The following is an 18,820-nucleotide window of genomic DNA, read 5'->3' as shown; positions in this document are numbered from 1 at the left end:
CTAGGTGGTTCATCCTAAATAGGAGACCTTACGTAGTGTGGAGCTTCTGATGTGCCAACCTGTTTCTTGTATCCTTTCTATTCCCAACAGTCCTGTTGAATTAGGTAAAGTAATATTCCTATGACCACCAGAAATAGTATTATGGCTAAATCTTCTGATATATACATCTGGCAACAGTAAAACTCTGTCATATGCTACAAGTGATATCTAAAACACCCAACCAGAAAATACAGCTTTGTATTATTTTGAGGTTAATCGCATGATGAAGGTGAACCTGCACAGCTGGACTGCCTGAGCCTTGTAGGGCTCCAGCTGCAGCATGCAGACTTTCCCTGGCCCCAGCTGTACTTCAGCACCAGCCACTGTCCACTGCACCTTAAATGCTGCTGGATAGCAGCAGAATTCTGGAATCCCCTGAGTGGCCAAGATCTGTTTCTTCAGATTGATCCGAGAGACTGAACTAGGAAAATGCTGAGGGCATGGGAACCTCGCTTCTCAAATTAGCCTGCCATTTCCCTACCTTCCTGCCCTTTCCATCAATATCTCTTCACTCATCAAATGTAAGAGCAGTATCCTCCACCCCTGAATGAGCGGAGCTTACATAAGGGATAGAATCCACTCCCAACTAAGCATGGAGCTTTACTGCATTTGTATGTCAGAAACCAGATGTGACTCCTAGAACAAAGCCCTTTCCAGGCCAACTATTTGGTGTAGTGGTTAAGAGGCCTTTGGGACATCTGCGTCCCACATTGCGTACATGTGTTCAAGCCCCAGTTCTGCTCCTAGTTCCAGATTCCTGCTAATGCACGTCCTGGGAGGCAGAAAATGATGGCTCAAGTACTTGTGTCCCTGCCACCCAAATGGAAGACTAGATTAAATTCCTAGTTCCTGGTTTGGTCCAGCTAGCACCAGTTGCTGTGGATATTTGGAGAGTGAATAAGTAGATGGAAGATATTCTCTCTCTCTCTCCATCTTTCCTTCCCTCCCTCTCAATTCAGTAGACGAGTAGACAAAGGAACCACTGAGCTAAAGCCAGACCCCTCTCAAAATAAATAAATAGTTTAATGCTCTTTCCCGTCTTTGCTGTCATACTTCAGGACTACCAACCCCTCCACTATTATTCCAGGATAAGACACACCTACCTATGCCAGCAGAGTTCCCTAACTTTCCTTGCCCTATCCAGAATTAGAAGTCCAGTTCCATATCCAATGCCCCAAGCCTGGCACTGCCATTGCACAGATTACAGGGGAAAAGGTGAGGGAGTGGGGTAGGGAGGTGTGTATTGTTCTTTTAACTTCCAACAGGTTTTACAGATTACTGTCTGCCTTAACACAGCTCATAAATTCTGCCTACATCTCACAAGCTCTTGCTTACTCACTATCTCTGCTTAACACATCTTATGAATTTCATCCATTCTATTTGTTTTTCTTGTCTTCTCTAGTGGAATTGAATATTCTCAAATCCTACAGCAAACACACAGTGTAAGCAGAAAGATATAGAGGAAAAGTAAGAGATAGAAGGCAGAAAGTGATGGGCGCTGACTGCTAAGAGGTGACAAAGTCCCTGTCATTGGAATCACACAGTCCTCTGGGATGGACTGGGAGCCTCCTTTCCATGGGCTTGTTTCTGGCCCTTTGAAGTGGATAAATCTTAATTATATGAGTGTATCCCAGGAAGAAAGTCTTTCCACCACCACTCACCTGGCCACTTCCTGCACACGCTGCACTAGAAATCATATTGGAAAGTCAGAATAAGTGTTAGAGTATTGGAATCAACACGTGGAAGGAAGAGGCAATTGAGGAAGGAGGCGCAGAGGAAGTTCGGTGACCCATGGGAAGCATGCTAGGAACTATGGGACATCTGCCATGTTTGAAGACATCTGTTTGCTATATGACTTGCTATATAACTTGCTATATGCAAGTTAATCAACCTAGGAGAGGAGTTCATTACCTTAGCCCTGTGAATAATAAGAGCTTCGTGTATAGAGTCCAGTTTAGGTGTTGTATTTGCTTCCTAGGGATGCCTTAACTTGGAGGCTTAAAACACAGAAACATGATTGTCTTGCAGTTCTGGACAATAAAAGCCTAATACTGGGATGTTAGCAGAGTTGAGGGGGACTGAGGGACAATCTGTTCTATGTCCGTCTTCTGGCTCCTGGTGAGGGCTGTCCATCCTTGCAGTCTTCGGCTCATAGAAGCAACACTCTAATCTCTACCTCCGTGACTGTATACCCTTCCCTCTGCATCTTCATTTCTGTGTCTTCCTCATTTTCTTACAAGGACAAGTCGTGTTGGATAGGGGGTCCTTGACACTCAAGTGTGATTCCATCTTACCTAATTTGATCTGCATTGACTGATTTCTAAATAAGGTCACATTCTAATGCTTAGGCAATGGATAATCTTATGACCTATAGAAACCAAGTCACCATTTTGATCTTTACTACTTTATTTTTTCTTTAGAACTCCTTCTTAAATTTACCAACAGCTGTTACCAATGAGCTTGACTGGCCCCAACTCTCTGGCACTACTGGATTCCTGGACTCTGCAAGCAAGTATGTATATTTGCACACCATCAAATATTTTAATGTATCTGTGTCAGCAAAGAACAGGAGGTGAGGCTTATTCCAAAGATGTTGAAAGGAAAATTATTATTAATTGCTTCCAGAACATGAATGACCAATAACACAATTCATCACTGATAATGAGTCCATCCACCATGCCATGGGATGTGATACAAACTGTGTTTTATTATGCTGGCAAGAAGGGACTATTCCTGCAGTGGGGTTGTACCTTACTTCTGATGGAAGATACACTGATGCATAATTGAATTTTTCTGATTCAAGGGACAAAAATAATTACTAGATTATTTACTCTTAGAAATTAGTATTTCTAAAGATATGTCTCAAATTAATCGGCAACTCTCAAGTTCCTGAAATCACTGACGTTAATGCTTTGTAGGCAGAAACCATGTATGATGAGTCTGAGTGATCACAAACCCAATTCACCATGCATGTCCAAGGATTGGCAGGGGGGCTGGACTAAGCTTCCCAAGGGCCTACAGCTGGCAGGGACACCTGTGGTGCTGCAGAGACTTTGCAAAGCCCCTATGTGGTAGAAAGCCATGGGACTGAAAAGTAATGTTTTGCCCAAAATCCTCCAAGCATTGACAAAATCTAATAAGCATAAGGAATATGTCAGATGAGCAACTTACATGTTTAAAAAGCAAGGGCAGAGCTTTACCTTTAGATCTTAAGGCAGGATGGAACCAGCCAGGGAACCCATCTCTTCATACAGCAACATCAGGCAGCCAGAAAGGACTGTGAGATAAGCCATGGAAATTGTGGGGAGGTCAAGTGCGCATGAGGCCTTGGTTTACCCAAATGTGTAAGTAATGCCCAAGGAACAGCCTTGTTTTAACGTGTGACCTTTAATAAAAAGGCATTCCTTCCATAAATAATTTACTTGATTATCTGCTCATTTGGTTTAAAAATATTCATTAAATACTGCCTAATCAGGTACAAATGATATTAAGTGTTTTAAAAGTCAATAAAGCTTGTCTTGTCTCTATAGTCAATTGCAATCAAGGAAGACAGATGAGACAAACATACAACTAATGACAACGCTGAGCAGACGTGCACAAGATAGATCTCAGAGAGCTACAGGCTTCAGTGGGGAAAGAGTTCACAGACATCATCAGCATTCCCTCCTTTTGGGGAGTAAAGCAAGGACCCCATAATGGGAAAAGAGTCGGGAGATTGGGTTGATGAAAAGACTAGATTTAAAACCAGGAAATACAGCAAACCTTCAGGAAACCATATCCATATTTATGCAGGAGTCATTTGTAAAGATGGAAAAAGAAGAAGAGTAGCATTTTCAAGTTGAGGTTTCCATTTTTAAGCTTAGCCAAGGGAATTAAGTTTCCAGCTGATGAACTTCTGGAGGATACATTCAGATTACAGCACATCTCAAAAAAGAAGAGGCCATCTAAGCATGGCTTCTGTGAAAACCATTTGTATTCTGAGCTCCTCTGTTGATTAAGCACTTTTTTGTGTTAGGGTCAGTATTGCTTTTTACAGAAAATTCGTCCTCTGCTTATGCCCAGTGTTGACCCTCAGCCTTGTCCTTGCCTGTTGTGTGCCTAAGAAATACCACAGCTGCGTGTTCCCCTACCCTGAAAGAACTTTTCTCTCTATGCATTTACAGAGACCCAAGCTATCTTTTTGCCATCTTGTGCCTATGTTCTCTGCCACTCAGCTGGAATGAAGAATATGTCCACCTTCTTTGCATAGAAAAGGGACTCTGTAATCAGAATTGTAATGAATTCCCCTATTAAGCAAAAATAGTCGCTCTTAGCAGGAGTTACTGTTACACTATCTCACATGCCATTGCTAAACTATACCCATGAATAATCTGTTGGGTTTTATTCCATGAACAAAAATTTACAGAGTGTATAAAAACACCAGAGAGGGGCTGGTATTTTGGTGCAGTGGGTTACAATGCTGGCATCTCATATTAGAATGCTGGTTCAAGTCCCAGCTACTTTGCTTCCCATCCAACTTCCTGCTAATGTACCTAGAATGGCAGCAGAAGATGGACACAGTAATTGGGTGACTGCATCCCCTGTGGGAGACCAGGATGGCATTCCTGGCCCCTGGCTTCAACCTGGCCCAGACCTGGCTGTGGCAGCCATTTAAGAAGTGAACCAGCTGATGGAGGATCTCTCTCTCTCTCTCTCTCTCTCTCTCTCTCTCTCTCTCTCTCCTGACAGATTAGACTATAATGGAGGTCTCTTTCTCTGGTGGAATAATGAAAATGTAAAGCATATTGACCTTGAAGCAGCACTTGTGAGAAATGTGGAAGGCTTCCAAGGGCATTTTGAGCATGTATTCTTTGATTCAAAATCTTTATTAAACATGGGGCAGAACTGATGAATTTCTCTGTTCATCTCTCGAATGTGCTTCCTGCTCTCTGCAATCAGCCTCATGCTATGCTGAGAACAAAGCTATTTGGGAAATGCACCTCAGGAAAGCACAAAGATGCAGATTCCTTTCCTTTCCTCCTTCTGTTATACTCTCTTCACCTCCTCAAAATTTAACATCTCCTTCAGGAGATGAATATAACTCTAACTAAAATTATAGTGCATATCAAAGGACAACCATAACTACTTACTTTTATAAATCTTTAGCTCCTTTGATTGAGTCACCATTAATAAAATCTGTTCCCTTGATTCTCAGGCTTCAGAAAAATTCAGTAGGTGATACTCCTTAAGACAATGTGTTGGGCCGGCACCGTGGCTCAATAGGCTAATCCTCCACCTGTGGCACCGGCACGCCGGGTTCTAGTCCTGGTCGGGGGGCCGGTTCTGTCCCGGTTGCCCCTCTTCCAGGCCAGCTCTCTGCTGTGGCCAGGGAGTGCAGTGGAGGATGGCCCAGGTCCTTGGGCCCTGCACCCCATGGGAGACCAGGAGAAGCACCTGGCTCCTGCCTTCGGATCAGCGCGGTGTGCCGGCCGCAGTGCGCAGGCCACAGTGGCCATTGGAGGGTGAACCATTGGCAAAGGAAGACCTTTCTCCCTGTCTCTCTCTCACTGTCCACTCTGCCTGTCAAAAAAAAAAAAAAAAAAAAAAGACAATGTGATGATGATTGCTTTATTTTCCCCAGTGTGATTCAGGAAGGCAGGAAGGAATTGAGCCGGTCAAAAGCAGAAAAAAAATCTTTAAGGAAGTTGGAAACCTAACCATAGGGAAAAGAATTATAAATAGAGATAAAAATTTATTTTTAAAAGACTAAAAATAGTGTTTCATGTCCAAATTGCTTTCAAAAGTAATTCACATTTCAGGGAAATCTTACATACTTTAAAGAATCTAAGGTCTAATAACATATATATATAGAGAGAGAGAGAGAGAGAGAGCGCACAATGAGTCATGAAAGTCAAAAGAATCAAGAGTAGTTATTAAAGTTACCCCACCATACTGGAGAGAGAAGAGTGAGATCAGCCAGGGACATAAGGAAGCACAAAAAGACAGGGTTTTCTAGATTAAATGTGGCTCCTTCTGCCTCTGGCCTAAATTTGCTATACTGGGCCACAGACAAATTGCTTTACAAAAACATAGAAAGAAATAGATAAAGCCATTGTCATAAGAGGCATAATAATGTTATTCAAAGACATTTTATACACATCTTTGATGAGCGGTGTCCTAGAATCTGAGTGTTAAGGGTTATCTATTCCTTCCCATCCAGTAGATGCTATATGAAAGACCAATTTTGAAAGGCAGTGTACAGCTCCCAGTCATATCACTTGGGCATTAAAACCAGAAAATTGGAGAGTAGGGATTTGTAGTGAAGATTTGGTAACCTAATTTCATGTTTCAAAAAAAGTACATGAGAGTACTAAACACTAATGGGCTTAATAACCTTATTAAATTCATTATTCACAAATTACATGTGATATAATTGCCAACGATTAGCCCTGTTCTACTTATGCTGAGCAAAACAAATAATTAACCAGAGAGTTGGTCATCTGAAGTTGGGAAAGGCTGATTGGAATAAAATTGAATCCATAGCTGTGGTTTTTCAAGTGTGGCCCATGGACTCCGTGGTGGTAAGGGGTTTCTAGAAGCCTTTTAGGGGGGACCACAAGGTAAAACTATTTTCACAATGCTAAAATAATGCTTTTCTTTTCACTGTGCAGCCATGCATACTAATGGTACAAGAGCAATGGTACCAACATGCTAACATGAACAAAAGCACCTGCACCAAACTCTATAAGAAGCCCTCAAAGAGTTCATGGAAAATGAGTATTATGAAAAACCATGCATGGATTTCAAAAAATTACAGCAAAATAAGCTTATCTCTTAATTTCATTTTCCATGAAATCTTTAAAGTCTTCATATTAACAGTTCCACTGTTTTTCTCTACACTCTCTCAGTTATAACAAGATCTTCCCTTTAAAATGCCACCTATGAAAAAGGAAAAGATTACCAATTTTATTAAATGGAACACACAATTCTTAGATAATTTAATGTGATGAAATGTGAAATGTGCACAGAGCACTTCTGCATAACAAAATGTTAACAAATTATGATGGCTGTCATAAGGGAAAGCACTTGTGTAGATGAGTTGAGAGCTGACCTAATTTTTCATGGAACACCATTTTTATTGAAAAATGACTGGATAACAAACTGTGGTTTTTCAGACTTAGATATATGGAAGCTATTTTCTAAAATGAATGAGATGACCTCATCATTTGGAGGAATTGCTAATCATAAGCTTCAAAATTTCAAAGAAAAATGCATTTTGGAAAATATGATTCCTCTATTATGAACTTGACAGCATCCTCATACTTAGGTTTTTCTAATGAAATGCAAAGCAATATTAAAAACCCAATTTTTCAATATTGTATTATGAAATATATCAACATTTGGAGTTGGTATATAACTCGGTGAGCCAGCATTTTCTTTTTGAATTTTATTTATTCTTTAAATTTTATTTGAAAGGCAGAGAGAGATCTTACACTGTCCAGTTATCTACTTATTTTCCCTAATGCCCACAATAGCCAGGGAGGAGGACAAATCAAAGCCAGGAGTCAGGAATCCATTCCAGATCTCCCATGTGGGTGACAGCAACTTTGTCATCATCTGCTGCCTCCCAGAATGCACACTGACAGGAAACTGAAATGGAAGCAGAGCTGGGATTCAAACTAAGGCACTTGATATGAGATGGGGGCAGTCCAAGCAGCATCCTAACCTCTGTGCCAAATGCCCACTCCCCACCCCAGCATTTTCTGAATGACTACAATGTGATGTATAAAATCATGCACAGGTATAAGATCTACTAAAAGTGTAAGAGAAACCAATGTCTTTTTTTTTTTTTTTTTTTTTTTTTTTTGACAGGCAGAGTGGACAGTGAGAGAGAGAGAGAGAAAGGTCTTCCTTTGCCGTTGGTTCACCCTCCAATGGCCGCCGCGACCAGCGCGCTGCGGCCGGCGCACCGCGCTGATCCGATGGCAGGAGCCAGGAGCCAGGTGCTTTTTCCTGGTCTCCCATGGGGTGCAGGGCCCAAGCACTTGGGCCATCCTCCACTGCACTCCCTGGCCACAGCAGAGAGCTGGCCTGGAAGAGGGGCAACCGGGACAGAATCCGGCGCCCCAACCGGGACCAGAACCCGGTGTGCCAGCGCCGCTAGGCGGAGGATTAGCCTAGTGAGCCGCGGCGCCGGCCTAGAGAAACCAATGTCTTTTAATGTAAAGAAGTACAAAAAGTTCACTGGCATAATTTCAGATTCTATGCTGTGACCAATCAATCTTTAAGAAACCACCACTTGTGGATTCTAGTGTAGAATATAAAAAGACTATTCATAATGGAATGGGAGAGGGAGCAGGAGATGGGAGGGTTGCGGATGGGAGGGAAGCTATGGGGGGGGGGCATTGTAATCCATAAACTGTACTTTGGAAATTTATATTTACTAAATAAAAGGTAAAAAAAAGACTATTCATAGTTATCTAAGAAGACTATTAAAATGCTACTTCCATTACCAACAATGAGGGGACTTCAAATGTTTGCATAAAAATAGGATTAAAATGTAAAATTATAAGGTAGGGTGGGAAGTATCACTATGCTCCTAAATCTGAATATGTGAAATAAATGAAATTTGTTCATCTTAAAAGAAAAAAGCAAACTTATAGGTATATATACAGTCATGGGATTGCTGGATCATATGGCAAACTATTTCTAGATTTTTTTTAAACTTTTATTTAGTAAATATAATTTCCAAAGCACAGTTTATGGATTACAGTGGCTTTTCCCCCCCATAACTTCCCTCCCACCCAAACCCCTCCCATCTCCCACCTTTCTCCCATTTCATTCACATCAAGATTCATTTTCAATTCTCTTTATATACAGAAGATCGATTTAGTATGTATTAAGTAAAGATTTCATCAGTTTGCACCCACACAGAAACACAAAGTGTAAAATACTGTTTCAGTACTAATTATAGCATTAATTCACATTGGACAACACATTAAGGACAGAAGATCTGACATGAGGAGTAAGTACACAGTGACTCTTGTTGACTTAACAATTTGACACTCTTGTTTATGGCATCAGAAATCTCCCTAGGCTCTAGTCATGAGTTTCCAAGGCTATGGAAGCCTCTTGAATTTGCTGACTTTGATTTTATTTAGACAAGGTCATAGTCAAAGTGGAAGCTCTCTCCTTCCTTCAGAGAAAGGTACCTCCTTCTTTGATGGCCCCTTCTTTCTACTGGGATCTCACTCACAGAGATCTTTCATTTAGGTCCTCCTTTTTTTTGCCAGAGTTTAGGCCTTCCATGCCTAAAATACTCTCATGGGCTCTTCAGCCAGATCCGAATACCTTAAGGGCTGCTTCTGAGGCCAGAGTGTTGTTTAGGACATCTGCCATTCTATGAGTCTGCTGTGTATCCCACTTCCCATGTTGGATCGTTCTCTCCCTTTTTTATTCTCTCAGTTAGTATTAGCAGACACTAGTATTGTTTGTGTGATCCCTTTGACCTTGGACCTATCAGTGTGATCAATTGTGAACTGAAATTGAACACTTGGACTAGTGAGATGGCATTGGTACATACAATCTTGATGGGATTGTATTGGAATCCCCTGGAACATTTCTAACTCCACCATTTGGGGCAAGTCAGATTGAGCATGTTCCAAATTGTACATCTCCTCCCTCTCTTATTCCCACTCTTATATTTAACAGGGATAACTTTTCAGTTAGTCAACACCTAAGAATAATTGTGTGTTAATTACAGAGTTCGACCAATAGTATTAACTAGAACAAAGAAAAATACTAAAAGGGATAAAGTATTAAATTGTACATCAACAGTCAGGACCAGGGCTGATCAAGTCACTGTTTCTCATAGTGTCCCTTTCACTTCAACAGGTTTCCTTTTTTGTGGTTGGTTAGTTGTCACCAATCAGGGAGAACATATGATATTTGTCCCTTTGGGATTGGCTTAATTCACTCAGCATGATGTTCTCCAGATTCTTCCATTTTGTTGCAAATGACCGGATTTCATTGTTTTTGACTGCTGTATACTATTCTATAGAGTACATATCCCATAATTTCTTTATCCAGTCTACTGTTGATGGGCATTTGGGTTGATTCCAGGTATTAGCTATTGTGAATTGAGCTGCAATAAACATTAAGGTGCAGACAGCTTTTTTGTTTGCCAATTTAATTCTAGATTTTTAAGAAATCTCTACACCAGACTTTTTAAATCTCTACACTAATCTTTCCACAGTGGCTGCACTCATTTACCTTCCCATGAACAGTGTTTAAGTTCCACTTTCAACACATCCTCTCCAACATTTGTTACTCTCTCTGTTTTGGATTTTAATATATTATCTCAAAAACTAAAGAAGGAAAGAAGGAAAGAAGGAAAGAAGGAAGGAAGGGAGGGAGGGAGGGAGGGAGGGAGGGAGGGAGGAAGGAAGGAAGGAAGGAAGGAAGGAAGGAAGGAAGGAAGGAAGGAAGAAGGGAGGGAAGAAGGGAGGAGAAAGAAAGAGAGAGAGAAAGAGAGAAAGAAAGAAAGAGAGAGAGAGAAAGAGAGAGAGAGAGAGAGAAAGAGATAGAGAAAGAGAGAAAGAGAGAGAGAGAAAGAAAGAGAGAAAGAAAGAGAGAGAAAGAGAGAAAGGGAAAGAGAGAAAGAGAAAGAGAGAGAGAAAGAAAGAGAGAGAGAAAGAAAGAGAGAGAGAAAGAAAGAGAGAGAGAAAGAAAGAGAGAGAGAAAAAAGAGAGAGAGAAAGAAAGAGAGAGAGAGAATGGGAGGGAGGGAGGAAGGGAATAGCATTATGTGTTTAGAATTGTATCCACAAATCACATTGAATCTACTAACAAAAACTAATTAAAATTAAAAAAAAAAACTTTTTAAAAAGTAAATTTATCAGGGCCAACACTGTGGCACAGCAGGTTAAAGCCAAGGCCTATAGTACAGGCATCCCATATGGGCACTGGTTTGTGTCCCAGCTGCTCCAGTTCCAATCCAGCTCCCTGAGAATGCACCTGGGAGAGCAATAGAAGACAACCCAAGTGCTTGGGCCCCTGCACCCATGTAGGAGACCTGGACGAAGCTCCTGGCTCCTGGCTTCAGTCTGGCCCAAGTCCAGTCATTTCTGCTATCTGGAAAGTGTACTTGTGGATGGAAGTCTCTCTCTCTCTCTCTCTCTCTCTCTCTCTCTCTCTCTCTTTCTCTGACCCTGCCTTTCAAATACATAAATCTCTTGAAAAAAAAAAAGTAAACTTATTTTGATGCAAAAAACTTGAAATTCATGCATAGCTTTTTCATAACCTGCATTGTGGGGAGCAACTCGGACTAGACTAAGTTACTGGAATTAAGACTTATTCTATGCATCTGCTCTCCCACAATATGGCGCTGAGAAGGGAGGAAACAGCTTCTACACAGCTGCCTCCAGTTCAACCAATAAACAGCAGGACCTGCTCCTGATTGGAGGAGAGCAGCGTACTCGGCGTGTGGGTAGCAGAGTTGGGATTGGTGGAAGAGGACTATAAAGGAGGAGAGAGACAACATGCACCAGGAACATCTATCTGAAGGAACACCTGTGCAGCCCCCGAGAGAGCCGGCCGGCGGTGTGCCGCTCCCCTGCGGAAGTGGGGAAAGTGGCTAGGGGGAACCGCCCTTCCACAGAGGTGGAAGGGACGGTAGCTAACCCGGGAAGAACCAGCAGCAAACCCGGGAAGGGCCGAGCAGACAAAAGAACAGCGCAGGGTCCTGTGTCGTTCCTCCATGAAGAGGGGGAGCGACACTGCATCTTCCACAAACTCTTTGAAGCACTCCCCACAACCAAACAATATGTCACAATACACTGAATGCAGAAACAAGTGAATCCAGTCGGTTTTCATTAAGCCAGACATTGAAGAGATCTGCAAAGACATAAAACAATGTCATTCCTCTCACTAATTTAAGGGAGCCTTTGGAAAATATTTCTCAAAAAAGCCACTTATATTAACATACTGGGTATATTATTGTTATTTAAAGTGAATTAATAATTAAATGTTCATTCATAGCTCCCGTTTTACTTTCTAGTATGGTAAACATTGGTAAAAATCTCTCTGGGATTCTCAATAATTTTAAGAATATAAAGTGGTTCTAGGATATAGTTTGATATCTATTGTAAGGAGTGAGGATAAAAAAGAAACATGGCTGAAGACAGAAGCTGGTGATACTAACATTTAAAGATCTTGGAAGAAAAGACTGACAGCAACCCTTAAAGGAGAAGGAAAACAGGAAGGGCCTAGAAGTGCTAGACCCCAAATGAAGAAAGTGTTTCCAAAGGTGACAAGTCCTAAGGAAGCCCAGTGGACGCACAAGATGAGACTTTGACCAGAAATGTCTCAGTGGGGTCGAGATAGAAATGATCCATTTTACTTTTTAAAAAATTTATTTATTTATTAGAGGGGCAGAGAGAGACAAAGATGCCTCCTATCCACTGGTTCACTGCCCAGATGCACACAGTAGCCATGGTTGAGCCAGCCCAAAGCCAGAAGTTGGGAACTCAATCCAATTCTTCCATGTGGATGGCAGGAACCCAACTACTTGAGCCAATGTCACTATATCTCAGGATCTGCACCAGCAGGAAGCTAGTCAAAAGCCAGAGCCAAAAATCAAGTCCAGGTACTCTTACACAGGACACCAGTGTCTTAACAGCATCTTACCACTAGGCCAGACCCTGCCCCAATTTTTAGTATTTTGTAAATGGGATGTACTGATTTATAATTTTACCAGTAGTATATAAGAATATTTGTTTTCCCATTCCTTGGACAATTTTAGATATTGCCCATCTTCTTAATTCTCTCCAATATGACAAAAGTATTTATTGTTGCTCTAATTTGTAACCTTCTGGCTACCAGTGAGTTTGAGCATCTTTCCACAGGCATCTACTCTCATTGTAGTCCTATCTAGTTATCCTCTGCTTATCCATCAATACCACTACTAGGGATCTGTCTCTCTAGACAGCCTCCCTATACTAACCATCATGTGACTGGAAGATGCTCTTTGGAACTTCTATTTTATGCTTCAATACCAATGTCAGCTCCCTGATCATAACTGTTAACTATGTCTGACTCTATCAGCCCCATTCAGAACCTGAGTTCAGGTGACTTCACTCTGTAGCCCTCATACGTGACATAGAACGTGTCACAAAGCAATTTCTCAATAAAAGAGCTGCTAAACTCATTCATAATGCTATCATTTTACATCTGTAGAATGTTTTACAATCCTCAACCTCCTTTGCATGCATTCTCTGTTTAAATCCGACCAGATTCATAGGAATTGACAATTTGAGGAAGATGGTAGGAATGAGGGAAGAGGAGGATAAACAGCATGAATTTAATCTCCAGCTACATGATGTGATATTTATAAAAACAAATAGGAGTAATTTTAACCTTTAGACTTCTGCATGTATCCTGTAAAAAACTGTTCTAAAATAAATCAGTAAAACTCATTAAAATATTAAATCACATAATCAACATTAAAAATATTAACCACACAATCAACAAAGTGGAGAAAAACAAATTCAAAAGATAATTACCAATTCAGTAGCCAGACAGGAAGAATAAAACAAAAGAGAGATTTACTAACAAATGAATTTGGTGCTCGCTTCGGCAGCACATATACTAAAATTGGAACAATATACTAACAAATGAATTTGGTCAGTAACAGATAAATGAAGCTTCAGCCTGACTTTTTGCTCAGAATGATGTAATTTTTATTTTTATTTTTATTTTTTGACAGGCAGAGTGGACAGTGAGAGAGAGAGAGACAGAGAGAAAGGTCTTTCTTTTCCGTTGGTTCACCCCCCAGTGGCCGCTCTGGCCAGTGTGCTGCAGCCGGCGCACCGCGCTGATGAGAAGCCAGGAGCCAGGTGCTTCTCCTGGTCTCCCATGGGGTGCAGGGCCCAAGCACCTGGGCCATCCTCCACTGCACTCCCTGGCCATAGCAGAGAGCTGGCCTGGAAGAGGGGCAACCGGGACAGAATCTGGCGCCCCAACCGGGACTAGAACCCGGCGTGCCGGCGCCACAGGTGGAGGATTAGCCTATTGAGCCGTGGCACCAGCCAGAATGATGTAATTTTTCAACCTAAATCGATTAAAGTAAAATGAAGATCCTCTAAGTAGTTCTAGGAGAATTCTTGAAAGCAAATAAACATGAGATTTTGGACCATTTCAATGTTCAAATACACAGATCATAGAGAAAATTCATCAATATTACTCAAAAACTGTTCTGTGACATACTAGTTCTACAAGATGCTAAAAGGGATTACAAGCAATTTTAAAAGATTCATTAAGTCAAATAATTTTTGAAAAGGCTAGTTAGTAAAAAACAAACAAGTTTATTTGGTGTAAGCCCTATCAGAATCTTCAATGTGCCATAAAGCTTACTATATCTTCAAGGGTATAGCTCAAAATGTTTCCTAAACTCATTTGACCACAGAACTATGTGGAATCTGTATGTGTATTCTATGAGAAATATTTATCTCGTGAAACTAATGTTTCACAGAGCATCCTTTGAGAAATGCTATTTAGATTATTAAAATAGTCCTCAATATGCCAAATGGTCTTTTCAGGTTTATAAACACCTGCAGCCTTCATTCTGCTCTATCACAGTTTGATGTTTGCCCTAATACAGTATGCATTAGAAAGTTCAGTTACTATAAAGAAATACCTGAGATTTGTTTTGGCTCATGGTTCTGGAGGTACAAGGTCTAGGGTTCCATGTGGCCATGCTGTTGTTGCTGACAGAGTCCCAGTGACACAGAGGGTCACACAGCACAAGACAGGGAGTGCACGTGTCTATCTAATCTCTCTCCTTACAAAGCCACCTGCATTCAATCATGCAGGCCCCACTCTGGTGGCCTAAACCAACCTAATGATTTTCCAAAGGCACTGTCTCTAAACAGCACAATCAGACGAAGCTTCCAATCTCTTAGTGTCAATAACATAAAACTTTGTGGGTTAAACTCCTGCATGAGTTCAGGGAACAAATCATATTCAAATTATACCACAGTAGCGTAGAATCAAATACGGGATTGGAAAAAGCTGGTATGGAGAAAGCTACAACTGCTCCAAGCTCAGAGAATAGCAAAGGAAGAAATCTTAGTGAGAGGCTAACTTAACAGGTAAGAAATCTTGTGCAAGTCCAGCAGCCCATGAATTATTAAACACAATGCCCATGAAGTCTATTACTGTGCACTATTTTGCTGCTCTAAATTCAAATTTTATCATGCTGTCCTACTAATCTTTTTATGTCTGAACTCCCAGGGCTTCCTCTATACTCGAGCTCACCCTTGCATAATTGCCCCATTGCTAGTCTCCCTGAATATACAACAAGTCATAACCTGCATGTTTATTGCTCTCAGAGGCTGAGTCACACTTGCTCTGTGATACAGTGAGTTAAGGGTCACACAGAGCTCTGACATGTGGCCAATATCAAAAGCCTGGGAGAAATTTTGAAGGGCCTTTAATCCACATCCCTGACCCCTTGCTGGTCTAATCTTCATCCAAACCAGAAAGAAAACTAACCACATTTTTCTCAAAGCTTCCTAGGGAAAAGATCCCTGGATAAGGCCTGACTAGTTATCCAGTTTTAGCACAATCCACTGCTCTGCCCTAACCCTTTGCTTAAAATGATACCATTTCTATCTCACCCACCTGCAACTAGTCTTTCAAGTCCCAGCCATTTTGTTACTTGCTACCTAAGATCTAACTTAGCAGAGCTGCAGAATTCATTACCCAAGCTAGACTTGTCTCCGGAGAGAGTCAGAAACGGCCGAAGAAATCTCACTTGCAGTCGAGCCAGCGCTATGGCTTGAGCATCACAGTTGAAGACCCCTGACAGGCTACTGACCACTTGAGGAAACAAGCAGTCTGCTTTCATTCAATACCAGAGATAAGCATTTTTTTTACAGTAGTAAATCAACTCTGATTTTTCTGCATTATTATTGAGCCCCATTCTTGATTTTATTCTTTGTTTTCTTGTGCTTTGATTTAGGGAAATTGGGGTTATTAGAAGGCCCTCAGAGAAACTATTTTCTTCAATATTTATTTGATAGCCAGTTACAGAAAGAGAGGGAGAGGGAGAGAGATTTTCATCCACTGGTTCACTCCCCAAGATGGCCACAACAGCCAAGATGGAGCCAGGCTGGAGCCAGGATCCAGGAACTTCATCCAGGCCTCCCACATGGGTGACAGGAGTAGAAACACTTGACCCATCTTTTACTGCTTTCCCAGGCCATTAGCAGGGAGCTGGATCAGAAGTGGGGCAGCTGGAACATGAACCAGTGCCCACAGGAGATGCCAGCATCACAGGCAGCAGCTTTATTCGCTATACCACAACACTGCCCTGAAAAAATATTTCATACACTACCTGAGCCAGTGTTCAGAAAAGCAACAAACAGCCATTCTGTGTGAGGTTTACCTATTTTGAATTTTGTTACTAGAAATCAAAATCTAACCAGTGCATGCTTGGAGTGATATGTGTACTGCCTGGGCCTCCAGGAGATGGAGCTGATAAAATTGGAATTTTAACACTGGAGTACCCCAAGCTTGCTTCTGGTGGTTGAGGATATCAGTACTTCAGGCAATGGACTTCCAAGTATCCCTCAGTTGCACCCCTCAAAGTCAAGAGTAAAGCATTTACCTCTTCTACTAGGTTTTGGTGTTCAACAGGACAAAAAAAGAGAGAAACAAAGATCACACTGGGATCCTTGAATTTCAATAGGGATAGAAAAATAATAGGAGGGAGGATTTCAGATTAGAATAGTCATTACAGTTTAACCTTATTAAGGTTGGTATCCTCATATAGTCAGCTTCTCCTGTTACTGCAAGTACAACCAACTCTGCACATACATAATTTCACTTAAGCAATCTTCTCAATTTGTAGCTATCTCAAAATATTGTATCCCTCCCTCCTCTATTGTCTAAGGATTCCAAAGAACTCCATGAAGAATTTAATTCCTAGAATTTATAAAGAAAATTATATATTTGGGATAGGAATTAAAGGAAACAGTATCTTTGATTACTAAACACTAGTATTTGGTATAAGACCTTAATCCCCAAGTGCTAGATGCTATTTTTAGTCTGAAATATTAAGGAAACTATCTGCCATTGGTGAAGATTTCTTTATTCCTACAATGAAAGGTACAAGGAACTATATCTGTCATGTCAACACCCACACTATTTACTCTGCATGAGCAGGTCATGAGCAAAGCAATATTTTGGTACATAAATTCCATTTTAAGAATTATCAAAAATATATTTATGGCTAAATATTAGTAACCATTACTTTCCCAAAGGAAAATAACCTCTCTTTATTGTCCGTGAAATTATCTTAGTATTGAACTCAGACCTAATGACCACTTCCTATCTGCTGTTCCAAAATATAATAAAATTGTCAAGACACAAGGCATAAATGATATAGTATAGAAAGATTTCATTTCCAACTTCTGAGTAGGGTAACAGGCTAAACACAAAGATCTACTTTGTTCTCTTGAGAATCTTACCCAAATGCCAGTAAATGAATTTGTCCACAAGGACAAAGAGAACGGAAAGAGCCAACTGCCAGAATGTTCTGGAAGCCAGAAAGCAGAAGGACAAGTGGTTACTGGCTTCCTGGATTCAGGAGGGCTGCACCCTAAGCTAGCAGAAGGGAATGGTGAGAAGCAGCATTGTATACACTGCAGAGGCCCCAAAAGATCTGGGAATTGTCCACAGGGGTTAGTTCTAGAAATAGAGGTGAGGCTAGAAAAAAAAATGTGGGTTGGAAGGTAATGGAACAAGAACTTAGTACCTAAGATCCTGTCCCAGCCCTACAAAAGTAGGAGACTGCTCTTCCCTTACACTAGGATAGGACTGGAGGTTTACTCTTTTCTTTTTTTCATATTCATTTATTTGAAAGTCAGAGTTACAGAAAGAAAGAGAGAAAGACAGTGAGAGAGGGAGAGCTTCCATTGGTTGGTTCACTCCCTAGGTAGCCTCAATGGTAGGGCAAAGCCAGGTGCCAGAAGCTTCATCTGGGTTTCCCATGTGGGTGGCAGGAGCCCAGGTACTTGGACCATCTTCCACTGCTTTTCCCAGGTGCATTAGCAGAGAACTGGATCAGAGTGGAGCAGCCAGGACTTGAACTGGCACCTATGTGGGATGCTGGCTACACAGATAGCAGCTTTACCCACTACGCCACAGTGCAGCCCCTGGAGATTTACTTTCTGGAGAAGCTAAAGTCAAAGGCTTCTAGACTGGGAAACATCAGACATAAACAATGCCTGCTAAATGCCGAAGACACCCACACACACACAGAGTGTTGGCAACCTGGCTTGTCCCCTGCAGGCTGCAGGCTGGAAGGCACTTTCCTGCGGAATCAGAACATCCCAAAAGGAGAGCCCCAAAGAGGCTGACAGCTGAATTCCCTGAGAGAGGTCCAGCCAGCTCACCCTACAGTCCTGACCGTCCTCAACAACCACACCCAGGCCCTGTTCCCAGTCAGCTTTGTGGTGTGCAATCATTTTCAATGTTTAAATATGAATCAGCAACCCAGGAACATCAGACATCTGAGGGAATCCTCCAATGTGAGGACATTGCAGAAACAAAAAGGAAAAAATACCTTAAAGAAACAGAGGTCTTCAAAAATCAAACACTACTTACAAATACCTTCAAAAACATGTGATATAACATTCATAAAACAATATAATGCTAAAATCAAAGAATATTCAGTGAGCAAAAAGTATAATTTGGAAATTATACTAGTGATAGCAGATAATTTGCATAGAAGAGTTGAA

At 41.3% G+C, this 18,820-nt stretch overlaps 1 protein-coding gene and 1 long non-coding RNA gene across 4 annotated transcripts in view; one reads left to right on the top strand and one right to left on the bottom strand.

Annotated features, from left to right (window-relative positions):
- AOAH (acyloxyacyl hydrolase) overlaps nt 1–18,820 on the top strand; it is a 190,973-nt gene that overhangs the window by 119,075 nt on the left and 53,078 nt on the right. For all 3 annotated transcript variants that reach the window (XM_070058395.1, XM_051852733.2, NM_001082025.1), the window contains 1 exon segment: nt 2,460–2,551. In XM_070058395.1, coding sequence (XP_069914496.1) covers nt 2,460–2,551 — 92 coding nt within the window.
- Nucleotides 1–18,820, bottom strand: part of LOC127492612 (uncharacterized) — a 106,924-nt gene that overhangs the window by 55,089 nt on the left and 33,015 nt on the right. The gene's annotated exons all lie outside the window — the stretch shown is intronic.

The sequence above is a fragment of the Oryctolagus cuniculus genome, chromosome 16, assembly GCF_964237555.1.
Source record: "Oryctolagus cuniculus chromosome 16, mOryCun1.1, whole genome shotgun sequence".
In the NCBI taxonomy this organism is placed as follows: domain Eukaryota; kingdom Metazoa; phylum Chordata; class Mammalia; order Lagomorpha; family Leporidae; genus Oryctolagus; species Oryctolagus cuniculus.
Note: the sequence above shows the minus strand (reverse complement) of the source record. Positions and strands in the feature narration are given on the sequence as shown.